At 35.2% G+C, this 16,085-nt stretch overlaps 1 protein-coding gene across 2 annotated transcripts in view; it reads left to right on the top strand.

The window, feature by feature from the left end:
* The window catches only part of LOC134542984 (serine/threonine-protein kinase SMG1), a 322,401-nt gene that overhangs the window by 52,074 nt on the left and 254,242 nt on the right, over positions 1-16,085 (top strand). For both annotated transcript variants that reach the window (XM_063387640.1, XM_063387630.1), the window contains exons 12-13: positions 12,853-13,011; positions 13,706-13,854. In XM_063387640.1, coding sequence (XP_063243710.1) covers positions 12,853-13,011; positions 13,706-13,854 — 308 coding nt within the window. The remainder of the gene's footprint in view (positions 1-12,852; positions 13,012-13,705; positions 13,855-16,085) is intronic.

The following is a 16,085-nucleotide window of genomic DNA, read 5'->3' as shown; positions in this document are numbered from 1 at the left end:
CGAGCCTCCCTGCCTGTCCCTTGCCCACTGTGTGTATAAAAAAAGTTACCGGCAGACGTCTGTGCATGCGAGTCCCCTCCTGCCCTGCTTGACTGAAGCGGGGGAAGGAGTGCAGAGCGTGGAAAAGGCTGAGCAGGAACTTTTAACAAAAACAAAGCAGAACCTTGTCTTCCTGACATGTAAGAATTTATGTATGTCCATTTTGTTACAGCTGACGTTTTCTTTACGTTGCGTATCATATCGTACATGACCAGTGACCTTTCCCTTTCCCTCTCCCAACGAACCGTGGTGGGAGTATTGAGAAGGTGAAACCGTGCGCATGTACCCCCACCACTTCTCCGCTACCTCCCCTACTTTGTGATGTAGTGTGAGTTGCAGCTGCTTTGTCCGTCTGCGCGTGGGACGTGTACTGGCTTGTGCTATATATAGCCCATCCCATTGCAACTCGCGTGACGTCGCAGGCAGCTGCGCAGTAGAGTGTGAGTTTCTGAGTCCGGGCGGTTTCACCACGCTACAAACCCTCTCAGCGACCGCTCCGGAGAAATGAACAACTCAAGGTCATAGCATTGTTGACAGCGTCGGTAAATTTCCATCCCGTTACTGTGCCTTTCAGGGGTGGCCAAGGTTGCTTTGTCTGGTGCGGACTTTATGTGGATTTTTAAAAATTCCATTTTAAGTATTTAAAAAGAAATTTGTGGACATTATACGATGGCGGACATTATGCAATAAAATACGGTACAATGTTGGAAGTGGTGTGATCATCGTTAAATTTTTGTTGTACATATCTTCAATACTAACTGATGCTATAAGCTATGACAAGTAAATATAAGAGGTTATGTTTGTAGGTTATTTTTGTGATACAAAATATCAACACTTGCTTATAAGAAAAGTCTGATGTGCCAGAGGTTTTGGTTAAGTGGTTTTTTGGTGGAATTTTTTGGTTAAGTTGAAGGATCCTCTAAGATTTCTTTATCGTAAGGTCTGTTTATTATACGGAATTGCAATTTAAAAAAGAAATACGTAACCCCTGATGTTTCAAGTGGATATCCAATTTGTTATTTATCACATCTGATTCGATATCTATCGAAAAATCAACGCATCCATTAAATGACCTCTTCTAAGATGATTTTAAATCTAAAATTTAAGAGAAGCAATACATTTTTAAATTGTATGTCTATTTTTTGTCATTAGCCGGCACGATAAGCTTTAAAATGAGGGGTATTATTATGGAATTTGATAAAGGAATAAGGAAGATCTCGTGGACCAACGGAAAAACAGACTACAGAAATCCTACTAATATTATAACGTGAATGTTTGTAAGTATGGATGGATGGATGTTTGTTACTCTTTCACGGAAATTCTACTGAATGGATTTGAATGAAATTTGGCCTACAGCTAGCTTATAACCTGGATTAACACATAGACCCCATATTAATATGAAATTCCATCCCTAAGGGAGTGAAAAAGTGATAATTTCATTTTATAACAGAAAAAATTATAGGTCACAGACATACAAATAGTGAGTGAGTGTCATTTCTCTATGTCTGACACACGATCATACACATAGTAAGGTCTGGCAAATTAATATTTTTCTCCTTGGTGAGACCAGTCCGCTTAGTGGAGCTCGCAGCGGCTAGCAAAATAAGGCGCTAATAACAGTTTGGTTCTTAACTTCGTCAATAGATAGACTTGCCTTGAATTTTAAACGGACCATCGTTTGATGCGTTTGTCATGTCTTTAATTTTCGTTTGTTTGTGCCGTATGCGTTCCTATACCATTCATCCGATTGCGATGAAATTTTGGTGATTTGTTATGCGCATGCCCATGAAGGTTACTGAGACGGTATAACCATTTTTCAATAGTTGGAGCACGAATCATGTCAAAAAATGTGTTTATTTCATTTTATATAGCGGCACTTCATCTGTTTTTGTTGTATAAGTGCGCACGCATGACACAATTTATTTAAATATAAAAGAGAGACAGAGATAGAGTGATATATATATATATATATATATATATATATATAATTTTATATATATATATAATTATATATATATAGTGAGATAGAGATGGAGAGATAAGTTGAGATAGAGTGAGGTATAGAGACTGAAATGGGTTAATTAAAGAGATATACCTATAGATGTATAGAGCTTTATAGAGACATATATAGAAGGTATAGAGATAGTGGGAAGTATATATGTAGATATAAAGTGATAAATAGAGATAGAGAGATACATAGATGTATATAGATGTAGATAGAGATATATATAGAGAGATGGATAGATGATTTGTATATATGGAACTACTTCAAACATATTACAAAACAAAACTGAATGAGGCATTGCAATGCAGGCCGAGCATTATCTAGATAAGGGAATCTTTTCAATATTAGTAATCTTTTATTTTTCAGCTTTTTTCTATATTGCTTTATAAAGTCTAAATTACATACAGACCAGGTAAATAACTATAAACTGGCAGAACAATGTCTGTCGGGATTTGAAAGTGATATAAATTAATTTTCACACTTGACATTAAAATTAAGAAGACAATTACTAACTACATCTGATTTCGAAAAAGGTCCCCTTCACCCTGTGTTCAGCCCGGGCAACGCCGGGTATTGCAGCTAGTAATATATAAGACACATATCAGTAAAATCAATTTTCGTATGCACAATTTTTTCATCTGTCAACAACTTGGTTGCAGGATAACCAACATATAAAGAAATGGATATGGTGACAGAATCAGGATGTGTTCAATTATTTATAACTGCCTAAAAGTCTAAAAAAAAATAGTTAAAAGAAACACGCCCTATGAATAACAACACTATGCGACATTTTAAAATTTTTGGAACAATGTTTTGAGACTTAAATTGGTTCGTTATATAAAAAAAAAGATGTTAAGCGCCAATTGTAGTTTTTTGTTTTATTTTTAAAAATAGAATGCACAGCCAAATTCAATCACTTTCAAAATTTTTCTCACTCATTCAACTCGTACATTCGCCTGTCGAGAATTGCTCGCAGCTCGGGCGATGAGAATTAACAAAAAATAACGTAGGTTAAGTCCTTCAGTAACATCTTACTTTAAGTACACGAAATCAGTGCAGCCTCAAACGTGGCCGCACCCAGCGAAAATGAATTTCACCATGAGCCAGACGCTGACGTCGGCAGCCGAAATTTCTAGTTAAAAATGTCCAAAATGTTCCAAAAACAACAAATGATTAAATTACTATCTTCGGCATGGCTCTGGCTACCGACGTTAAATTTTAATACATATTACTTGACAAAATTAAACTTATTTAGAAAAAACCTGAAAAATTAGGCCAAAACAGGAGAAAAAAATCCAGTACGACGACTTATTTGTGAACATTTACATAAAAAAGTAGTAATGATTTAAAATGTCTCTTAAAATACAAAGTACATTCTTAAAACCTCCAGCAAGTGCAAATATCAACCCTTAAATACATAAAAATGGTAAAATATCCTTAGCGAGACTTTTTAAGAAATGTTTACCGGCTTGAAAACAGTTTAAAAGAAAAATATTTAGCTAGGAGAGCAGGGGTCTTGCAATGTTACATTCCCCCCCCCCCCCCCCCCCCCCCAACTTTTCAATTTAATTAACACTACATTTAATTGAAAAGTTACAAAAGTGAAAAACTAACCTGTACAAAAAAAAAATACAAAAACATCCTGAAAAATAAATGCATCCAGTCATTACAACCCTTGTTTATATAGAAATTCAAAAAACTGTTGCTTAAAAATTGCAATAACATCAATTCTTCGTTAAAAAATCCAAAACTTTGAAAACATCTCTTACTACAAAGTGTCAACAACTCTTCACAAATGGTCATATCCCTCTCATTAGTGCATAATACAAGCCACTTTGAAACTGGTTTCTCTACAAGCTTCAAGCAGAAACTCCCTTGTCTATGAAGAATCTTCAAGAACAACAAAAAATTCTGAACAACTTACTTTGACAGCCTTGGAAACCTCGACACCAGCTGCAATAAACTCCAGGAATTACGTCTCCATGACCACCTCAACGACGGCAACAAATATCAACCTCAAAACATTATCTCCTTTAAAAACCACTGTTACTATAATTCTGTGCTGCTCATGATGACAAACTCCTCAAATCCCATTGAACAACCACTTTAACCCACAAATCAACCAATATCTCCACTCTTCATATCTGCACTAACAAAACATTGACAACACTATCACTTCAAAACTGTTGACACAAAATTTTCCTAAATTTAATCAAAAAACAACTTATCAAATTCTAAGTATCTTCACAATACCTCTATCATAACTTCAACCACTGGATAACACTTATTTCAAAATTATAACTAGTCTGCTCAACATTGATAACCCATGAACTACAACTTCTAAACAGATGCATCAACTTCCTAAGACACAGAAACTCACATAGTAAACTTTCCACAGTCAATTCTAAAAAACATTAAATTAGGTATGTGAAACTTTAAAAACTTTTTTATAACACACTACAGCATCACTAATCATATTTAAACTTTCTTATTAAAATGTTACACAACCTCATAATATTTACACCAAATACACACTAACTTAATTCTGTATCCACACACTTCATTTTCATTTGACATTATTCACTTACATTTCCTAGTATCATTAAACATAATATAAAAAATACACAAAAACATCATTATCATCACACATAAAAAATACCCACAGTTCCTTTTCTTCCAACTTCCTTCTCCATCATTCCTAGCTCCCGAGCTAGCCGAAAAGTAAGGGGTGCCCAACTCAAACCCTTTTAGCTGCTAGTCAGCTCGGCTAACCTATTACCAAATTACACAAAAAATACGCAAAGTTCTTCCAACTTCCTTCTCCTTATGCATTGCCCATTGCAACGCAGCCCCATCCAACTTCGTTACAAACAATTCTACTTGCTGTTCATCAGAACCCTTTAAATATTCAAAAACTTTCTCACACTTTGTGATGGACTGTATTGGGGTAGCCCCTCTGTCATCCCCATAGAATTTCGGTATGCTTTTCTCAAAAATGTTAACTTCGTCACTGTACTCCTAATCCCTCCATTAGAATCTCCTCTAATATTTCCCAATTTTTTTTCTACTTTTTTCAAACACTCTTGTCCAACCTCGTCTCGAAACTTTTCAAATTGGTTACCAATTCTCCTATTTTCCATCAAAACTTTTACAACACTAACCCCAAAATTGCTTTCCACTTCCTCTATCTTCCTTTCATTTAATAAAATACCCCTGGCATTCTCATTAACCTTGCCATGTACATCAATGAGTTCATTATGATCTCTACCCAAACTGTTTTGAATCTGATTGAGATTATCCTGTACCATAGATATTTTTTCCCTATTTTCCTGAATCTCGTTTCCCTGAATTGCAATATTTTCCTTCAAAATGCTCATTTCTTCAACACATGTTCCCATCCCGGCTTGCATTTCTGCAATATTATTTGCACATTCATCTACTTTGTTCGTACACGTGGCTACCTGTTCATTAATTTTAATTTTAAAGTCATCAATTTTGTTTTCAACCCTGTCAATTTACTGTCACAACTGTGTAGCTATTTCGCTCCTAACCTTCGCAATCTCTTGTGAATTTACCTCAATTTTGTGAATTTGCCTGATCTATTTTGTTGTTGGTTTCATTCTGTCCCTGAGCCATTTTTTGTGTGAATTCTCGTTGTCCCTGTTCAATTTTTTGTGTCATGTCCCGCATCATTTCTCTCATCTTATTCAATATCAACTGTTCATTTGAAACTGACCCCCTTATAACCTCAACTGGGCTGCTAATTGTACGGGGTTCCATGTTCTGACCTGGTTCAGCAGGATGTTCCATGTTTACGGGTTTTTCCTGGCGACAAAAAAAATCTTGCTCTATTATTTCAACATCAAGGCTGGGATCTGAATTATTTGAATTTTTCAGGATTTTCTAAAAATCCTACGAAATCGGTAGTTTCACTACTACTGGTACTCATGTTTATACAAATATACAAATAACCGACAACTCTGGATATCATACCTACCACACATACAAAACACTACAACAATTATCCAACCCTAATTACACAACTCTATACACCACACTGCTCCTTTCACTTGCTATTTCCGGTGATCCATCCCACGTTGTCCCTCGAACCTTGGTCCTAAAGTCCCGCGATGAGACAGGCCTGAAGTCCCACGGTGCCTTGGGTCGCTCTGTCCCTCGATGTACCGCTTCCCGCAGTCTCTCTGGAACTCTTCACTCGCTGAAGCAGCCCGTCAACTCTCGCCTCAGAGAAAGCCGCATCGCCGCTTAGCTACGCCGACAGTTCTGGGAGATCATCTTTATTTAATGCCGAAAATGTCAGTCTTGCTCTCAGGGTCGTGTAAAAGTCCGTGCCAGCCACACGTTGGGTCGCCAAATATAACGGTTCATTATATAAAAAAATTAAAAAAAAGATGTTAAGCGCCAATTGTAGTTTTTGTTTTCAAAATAGAATGCACAAACGAATCCAATCACTTTCAAAATTTTTCTCACTCATTCAACTCTTACATCTGCCTGTCGAGAATTGCTCGCAGCTCGGGTGATGTTAATTAACGAAAAATTACGTAGGTTAAGTCCTTCAGTAACATTTTACTACAAGTATATGTAATCAGTGCGGCCTCAAACGGAGCCGCACCCAGCAAAAACAAATTTCGCCATGAGCCATATGCCGTCGTTGGCAGCCGCAATTTTTAGTTAAAAATGTCCAAAAAGTTCCAAAACAACAAATGATTAATTTATTCTCTTCGGCATGTCTCTAGCTACCGAAGTTAAATTTATCCTTCTCAAAATTCCTACATATTTGTTGAGAAGCCACCGAACGCCCCCTCCTGGTGCAGCGATTGACAGACGACTGGTGAAATCATGGCACTGGTTCCTCCACGCAGGAAGGGCAGTCACATGACCTCACCGACCAATCACATACACTCTTCATTCACACTAACAATTACAAGCCAATCAGAACACAGAACATATACACTGAAAACCATTTCCACACATAGAAACAGGGGATTCACTTTCTCCTTCTCTCTCCAACACCGTGGGAGAGTAGTTCTCCTCCAGTTCCCACGCAGTGACGAAATATCGTTTCTGTCTCTCTTTTGGTGGGGAATCACCATTTCTATCTCGCACTCATAGGTCTCATATAGCTGCCTCTTTCTAATACATCCCACACCTAGTCCATTGTTCTAGAACACTAATTAACAGCCCGTTCCGAATAAAAACGTAACATATCACTATAGTACCATATTAAAATCAAAAATAAGTAGTGTAGAATATTCTTATATTCATACACAGTGTTAGACAAATAGAATTAGTAAACAATGTTTAAAAACTTTCTTGAAAACCCTAAATAAGTGATTTATCAGACGAAACAGCAATCCTAATACAAATTACTTGACAAAATTAAACTTATTTAGAAAAAACTGAAAGTAGGCCAAAACAGGCAATAATCCAGTACAACGACTTATTATGAACAATTACATAAAAAATAGTAATGATTTAAAATGTCTGTTAAAATACAAAGTGCATTCTTAAAACATACAGCAAGTGCAAATATCAACCCTTAAATACATAAAAACGGTAAAATATTATTAGCGAGACTCTTTAAGAAATGTTTACACGCATGAAAACAGTTTAAAAGAAAAATATTTAGCTAGGAGGGCAGGGGTCTTGCAATGTTACAACTGCTATCTAGCTTGATGGGAAAGCCATTGCAGTCATTAATTCCATATTTTCTGCTGTGATGCGGGTTCTTTTGTCTGTACGCTTCAAGATACACTGTACGCTTCAAGATACTGGTTTGAAGCAAGTTCTAAAATGGGCACACACTTTATCAAGCAAGAAATGTCACAAGGAACACTTTTAATAACATTCCTTGGATCAAAAAGTGTTCCAATGGTTGAGATGAATGTTTTTGCAGTGTCATTTATCCTGAGACCTGATAGTTTGTTCAGGCACTTTACAGAAACAGATTTGAATTGGATGACAAACCATCCCTGAATTGCTTGGGTATGGTCTGCAGTAGTTCTGATGTGGTTTGGAAAAAAATACCCATCAGAGAGCAAAGTAAACAGTTTGGACATATCATTTAGTTTTGATTCAAGTGTATGAGCAAGAGGAATTGAAGAGCTTTCTAATAGTTGCAGTAAATTGCATTATTTGGTGAAGTGTTTGACAATAAATACAGCTTGACACTGGATCACTTTCACTTGTGGTGATGAAGAACTGTGGAAATACTACACTGCTGAATTGTCATCCTGGGAAAGTTTTGACAAACTCGACAATGTCACACAAGTGGTCTTTCAGGTAATCAACTCTTCTAAACCAAGAGTTCCACAGAGTGATAACTGACATTGGGAACAGTTTTACCTTTTCAGGTTGATCAGGATATTTTTTTTTTTGGAGAAATGTTAAATATGCATGTTTTCTTTTGCGTGTGTTCAAGAAAAGATGTTTTGTTTGCCTCACACACTCATTGAGTTCTTTGAGTTCACTTGCCCACAAATTCGCTACCAAGTTAATTTTATGTGCCCAACATTGTGTGTGAAAGAGTCCCTCAGAAACTAACACTCTAATTGCATTGATACATTTACTCATGTACCAAGCAGAATCTGATGTAATTGAAACTATATTGTCATTCAAAATACCTAGTTTCTGAATTACAGAAACAATAGCTTGAGAGCACTCTGTTGCATTAGCATTCTGAGAACTTTCACCCCACCTATGTACAGTTTTTGAAGGGAACTGTCACCACATGTGAGCACTTTGATGAGCACCATAAATACACATTGGCCTTTTCTGTCTGTAGTTTCATCACATAATATAGAAACCAGTCTATCTATAACAGCTTCCTTCATCCTTTCTTCCTCCTCCTGAATTAACTGTGGCACGTACCCTTCTCGAAGCCTACTTGCTGTAGGTAAGTCACCAGCACCTGAGAAATGTGAACGAGTCATTGTTAGGCCTAAAATGAATTGTTGTTTATTAACAATTCAAGGGATTTTAAGTTAAAAAAAAGTATGTTTTACATTTGGAATATGAGGTTAGGTTAAAGGACTATTTTTATTTTTTGAGGGCTTCGGGATTCTGCATAATTGAAAATATATCGCATGCAGAAACTTATTTATCGAAAATTGAATGACAGAAATGAGTGACTTATTTTCTTATAGAATAAACAGAAGCATAATACCAATACCACCTTCTATAAACTGGTTCATCCGATCTCGTAATTTCGGGTGATCAATTTTTTCCAACGGGATATTCGTGCCCATGAATGCGCCAACAGTAGACAAAACAAATTCTTGTTTGTCAACTTTGGCTTTTTTTGCCCGGGATACCATATCAGTGAGCCAAAATTGTTTTATTCCTGACAATGGGCCCACTTCATTCATTTCCCGTGCTAACGCCTTATTCTTTTTATGGGTGATGCTCCCATGAATATGCTTCACACACATATCTTTTCTTGCTCACTTGATTCAGACATTACAAAACTTACACTTTAAAATTTTGTTGAATTTGTCAAAAACATAAAATCACTCATGCGCATATTCTTTAGCACGGTCGTATACTGTGACAACCATTTTTCATGAACGTGAAATTAACTGCCAGTAATCAACATACAATTTTAAGGTCACAGTTCTTTAATAATCTATACTATAGCACTAAAAAGAAAACCTACTCCAATACGCGCGACACGCAAGTAAACAGAACATCACTTTCTATTTTCATTTGTTTTGTACCAATGCGACATTGAAACATCGATTGTAACTTCGTAACAAACAATAGTTAGTAGTTACGTAATTATTGATCATTGGTACACAATTCGATATATATTGCAAAAGGTTGACATATATAGCCACAAATCTATACGTTTCGTTACTTTTTCGCAAATTTTTGGCAAATAAGCAAATTTCGTGAAAAAGGTTCTGTTTCAGCGAAAATTTTGCGCATCGCGAAAAACAGGTGACTAGAAATGGGTAATGAACCAAAGAAATTTCCATTATGTAAAATTACACTTTTGAGACTACTTTTGGACGAGTCTATAAATAACTTTCACTCTCTTGGATTGTAAGTGACATTAAAGAATTTCAATAAACCCTCAATATCACAACAATAAACCAGAGAGTTTTCTTTAAAGAATTTTATTAATTCCTTCTCTCGAGTCATATACGAAGAGAACGAAACTCCAGGTAGTAGGAGATTTTTTGCTTTCAATCTTGATCCAAGCAAATGAGCAGCATCCTTTGTCAAATTTAAGTCACGAGTTATATCATTAAGTTCATTTTGAGTGAATAATTTTGACGCAGAATTTCCTTCTGACTTGTAATCATCAGCATTATCACATTCATTTTCTGAACTGCTCTCCTAAAGCACATTTTCGAGAATGGTAGGTGGAACTGGGATAGGAAGAGATTCACATTGTTTAACTGGTCGTATGGCCGAAGGAATGTTCGGATATTGTATTGTCCTTAGTTTTTGCGTTATGACCTTGAATGTTAACCATACAGAAAACAACACTTGTTAATATGATTTTGTGGCTCCCTCCAAACCATTGGAATTTGCAAAGGGCATTGATATTTTTGGCACAATATTTCCACAGTCTCAGTCCCTCGACACATGTACGACATAACTTGTACAGTGCCGAGTTTTAGTCTTGATCACCAAGCTTTATGCCGAAGTAAGCATAATAGACATTTCTCAAAAAACTACTGATGTTTTGTTTTTGCTTAGCAGTTTCATATCTACCACAAATATAACAGAAAACGTTTGGGTTATTTAAACACTTAAGGGGACTCATTTCTCAAATATAACCTCACACTACAGCATGTAAACAATGAATTACTGTTTCCCTTTTAAAGCGAGCTGGGGGTAACAAGTGTTGCCAACTATTTGCTCTTAACAAAATAAAATTTCCTCTTCACAATGAAAATTCCCTTTGTAAAATTTACGTTTAAATAAACAATGAGTTTTCTCAATTTGCAAAAAAAAAACTGTACGTGATAGGAAAAAATGTATTGCAGATCTGGAATCAGCAGAAAAAAAACTTTAGGAACACCTTAAATCAGAGAATCATAGAAAATCATGTTACATAGTGTTATTTTTTTATGTTGAAGTGCTTGTTTATGGTTCAGAATATTTTCCTTTTTTTGTAATGTTAACAGCAATTGTATGTGCGTAATGTAATTTTACATTGTAGTTTTTCATAAAATTTACAATTGTGATTGTGTCAAAAAACGTGGCATATCTACGTTTTGTGTTCCAAAACAATGAATCTCTTATAGAAATTACAATCTCAAGAGTTGTACATTATGCCAAACAAACAAATAACTGTGGAGCATCGTGCCAATATAGGTTATGAGAGAATAATGTGCAGTGGCGAAGGATGTAGAAAAACAAGCTGATTTGTAAAATTGAATTGGTAAAATGATTCTGCGTAGAAGAATTATAAATTTATTAATTTTCGTTGGAGGGGACTTTCAAAAGTAAGGGTTGGCCTGATTCAGTTTAATACAGTATTTTATTTATTTTATAATTGTTTTGGGTGATGTACTTATGTGGCCTTTGGCCTCTCTCAGTACGGCTGGTTGCAGTGTCCTGGGTCTGGGTGCACACTATGCATGGCAGGAAGAATGCCACTGGAGGTATTGCTCTGATTGGTAGCCTGGCAGGTGTTTTTGATATTGCAATAGGTACCAGTGGTACCTGGTACTGTATCTGGATGCTATGGTCATAGCAAGCTGATGGTAATGGTATGGTTTGAAGCTTTTTATTCTAGAGAAAAAACAGAGCTTTTTCAGGATACCTGTTTTCTTGTGGGTAAGACATAATTATGCTAAAGGTTAGTTATTGGCTGCTCTGGGTTGCAACCTTCCTGCTGTCACACTAAAGAGTGTGTAAGGACAAGCAGATTTAGATAATGTTGGAATATGTGTGAAGAATGAAGAATATCTAGTTTCATAGAATCTTTACACAGTAGTTAGAAGTACCCCATATCTTCTACAAACTTATCTGTTAAAGCAATTCCTCCAGCAGTAGGAAGTTGGCAAGCAGATGATTCTGCTTCTTAAATTAGATTTTTTTATTTAAAGTGTTTCACAGTTGTTTATAATGGCCACTCCTAAACATTTGGAACAGCTTGCTGATAGCAGTATTATTTAAAGTGTTTGGTGTCAAATATCATTACTTAAATGGTGTGGTTATCTTTTAAAAGTGCCCTATTTCCTCAAATTTAATTCTGTTGAAAATCTTCACTATCTTGGTTCTGTCTTATAAAGTTCATAATTTTTTTTGGTGCTAAATACCATCACTTTTGAATCTTAATGCTTTATTCAAATTTTTATGGTTCAACTGTTCTGTGGTAACTGTAGACACTAATATACATTCATAGTTAAGTTTATCCACCATTTTATGGTTTAACATGTGACTGATAACAAATTACTATGGCAAACTGAGAAAAATATGTAACGATATGTCCATATGTAATGATGCTAGAACAGCACAAACATACATAAACAATTTAATAAACAAGAAATCATAAAAACCTTTAAGTAAATAAATAATAGAGAAGACAAAATTCAATTATATGTCAGTATCATCCCTTCAGCATGTGGTGAAAGTGTTTATTAATGGAATGGGCCTGATGGCTTATACCTGTTTTAATCACCTACGTTAAGTTTTCTACCTATAATGATGGCTAAATTTTATAGAATTACTTTTATTTCAATCAACAGAGCCATAATGTGTTATAAAAGTTTTTTATTTATTTATTTATAACTTTTTGACATTGAAATGTAAATGTATTTGTGTTCCAGCCAAAGCTATTGTCTTCAGTAGTGGATCTTTGCATATTTCACTTAAACTTCAATAATGCCAAAGTCAGACATAGTGTATTCAGCATTATAGCCTCCATTCCGTGGCAGATTACGTTGGCACAACTGATAAGTGCATCAACAAACACCACTAACTTCAAGGTAAGTGCTTTAGGTTGTATAGTGTGAGATTATTGTTTGTTTCATACCTAATAATGGCAAAAGTATAAAATCAGTTATATGAATTAAAAAAAAAAAACATTGCAGTGTTAAGTATTGTACAAAGTCAAAGGTAATCATGACTGCTTCGTCATCAAGCTCATGTAATGAGGCATGTTGTAATAGTTTGAGTCAACCTTTGAAATGTTTTATACTAATAATACCCTACTGATTTGGAGAAAGCAATTGCAATGAATTATCTTTGATGTCCTGTCTAGTTGAACATGTCTGCATTTTCGTGCAGTGTGAAATATTTATCTTCAAACCATCTGAAATGTTTGAAATTATTTTGTTCACTTAGCAGCGTGTATATGTCTATGTGATAGGCATAGTCTTCACTCTTTATGTGCACACCCCACCATATGACTTCCTGGTACGGACATTAAGGAAATTTCGTTATCATAGTTTTTCAGTAATGAAAAAGAATCATTTTTGTAAAGTAAATTTTAACTTTAGTAGGCATACAATGAAACCATTTTCATTTAATTTTAATTTGTACTGTTTTAACATTATATTATGTAATTCTATATAAATGCTACAAGCAGGAATGGTAATGATATTTTGTATTGTCTCTAATGTAATATGTATGTTCAATAGCATGCACTTTTAATTAGGAGAGAAAATTTTTTTTCCCCAGGACACACCTTTACACGAGCTGAGTTCGTTTACCCAGGAGACTGTGGTGACAGCACAGAGGCACCACCTCATGAGGGGGTCGTGTGGTGAAATGCAGCCTTATCATTTCCGCAAATTTATGGGTTACCTTTTACAGGCTCTGCACCACAGGTGACAGCAATTTAGATTTTAACTTTTTTAAACTTTAACTTAACTTCTGTCTGGTCATTGTTTAGTTTTTTTTTTTTTTTTTCAGCTGAGAGGTTTTCCACGTAAAACATGTTCAAATAATTTTGCTTGTAATCCATTGAGACTGCAGATGGGCCAGTTGAATCTTTGAGCCCTACAATACAATTTAATCTCTATTATTTTAAAGATTTAATGTTCAAGGAAAAAGTTTCAAAGAAAAATATTGTTGGAAATGAAGTAAAGTACACTCCCGATTATCCGCAAAATTTAAGTGGCAGGGCCACCGTGGATAGTGAAAATCGCGGATAATTCGCAAAAGAGCCGAAAATGGGAAACAAAAAAGGAAACATTAATTTCAACTTAAAAATCTAAACATTTATGTACAGTAAAAGTTACAATTAACAGTAAAAAATTTGAATGTTGCTAAAATTTTAATATTTTACTGAATAATTAACATAAAATTAGGGTTGTGCGAGAATGAGATTTAGGCCTCGAGAAATTTTCGAGAAAGAAAATATTTTTCTCGCTAGAAACGAGACGAGAATGAGAAATTTTTAAATAATCAAGATTTTCTATAGAATGTCAATTTAGTTGCCTGTGCACAACTGGCATGCACCACACGTAATGTAAGCCTACACTAAATTATGAATAAACATTCACTCACTTAGGTAAAAGTCTGGTAGCTAACATGTTAATTGTGGTTCCCGTTGACTTATCACCACTTTTTGTGTAATACTGCCACACTGATATGTCCACATCTTCCAATTTACCGTAAAATCAAAGTTTAATTTGACAACAAAGTTTATTTCTGTTAAACTGTTATATTCCCGCAACACTTTTTTTTTTCCATTTGGTTCCGCCGCATTTAGAGATAAAGCAGTATTAGGAAATCATTCTCATATTCCTAATAACATTTTACAGGCGTCACATTATTTATTCATACCCGCAGAGTAGCTCGCGTAAACGGGAAACTCTGGTAATGAAAACAAAGAAATTGATACTAGGGAGGCTTTGGCGGGATTCATTACTCGTGACGTCTTACGACTGAGTGAAACAAAGGTGGCAAAGGAAATGGAATGAACATACTATTTATTCTGCCTTTTCAACAGGTTTGAACACACACATTCACGTAATTTTACGTAATACAAGGGGGTGAATTGTTCTGCGTGTTCAGTCCATTCCTTTACATTCCAGTCCATTTAATAATCACATGACTTGCGCAGTCTTTTATTGGAAATGAAATAAGAAACGGAATAGCGAAGCAGGCTCGGTCTGGCAGCATGACCACCATTCCCTTTTGTTTGTTAAAAAGAAAATTTTGTATTTTGCCGTAATAATCAACATTTCAGTATGGTATTAAACATTACCGAACAAAATATTATGACTAAATCAAAGGTAATGCTTTTAATAACTTTACCGTAATAACGTGTATGTAAACAAAATCAATTTTGTAGGTTAGGTTCGAATGTATTTTATTATGTATTACGCTTACGTAATTTAAAAATTAAATACAGAAGTTTTTCTTTCAGGATAAATTGGAATTTCATATGACAGTTTTTATTCACAGTTTCGGTTATTGATAAAGGTTTTGGATGGTTGACTATCGGCTAGTCTAATATATCTTAATGATTGCATCATGTTTGCTTTGTGTTCCGCCAAATCATTTTTCGTCCAAACAGCCAGACGCGTTTGGTATTTTTAAAACATTTAAACTAAAATAATGGCAGTGTGTGTGTAATGTTCAACATATAAAAATACAACTATCAGTATCAAATTTAGTTTCCATACCAAATTGAGTTTTTACCGGTAGGTACCAAAAAAATTCTCGTTTATTTTCGAGAAATTATTTTTCTCGCTCGCTGTTCGAGAATGCAATATTTCTCGAAATTTTTCTCAAGGTTCGAGATCTCGCACAACACTACATAAAATACATTTCAGTAATGTAAACATAAAAGTGCTCAACCATACGACTAGAAACAAAGTGCGACAGAAACAAAAATAGCAACGCATGCCAGCCTACTGCGTGAGTTCCGGGAAGGCCTGTGCGTTTTACTGTATACTGCACACAATACACTCGTCAGTAAAGTTCAAATTTGCTCACTTGTAATAAAATAGAGATTTACATATGTGTTGTATTTTTTCTTAGCATGCACGTTATATGTTAATTTGGAAACATACATAGTGATTGAAACAATTAAAGGGATGAATAGTAA

Source organism: Bacillus rossius, chromosome 1 (genome assembly GCF_032445375.1).
Source record: "Bacillus rossius redtenbacheri isolate Brsri chromosome 1, Brsri_v3, whole genome shotgun sequence".
NCBI classification, from domain to species: domain Eukaryota; kingdom Metazoa; phylum Arthropoda; class Insecta; order Phasmatodea; family Bacillidae; genus Bacillus; species Bacillus rossius.
The sequence above is the reverse complement of the archived record's forward strand: the minus strand, read 5'-3'. Positions and strand labels throughout refer to the sequence as shown.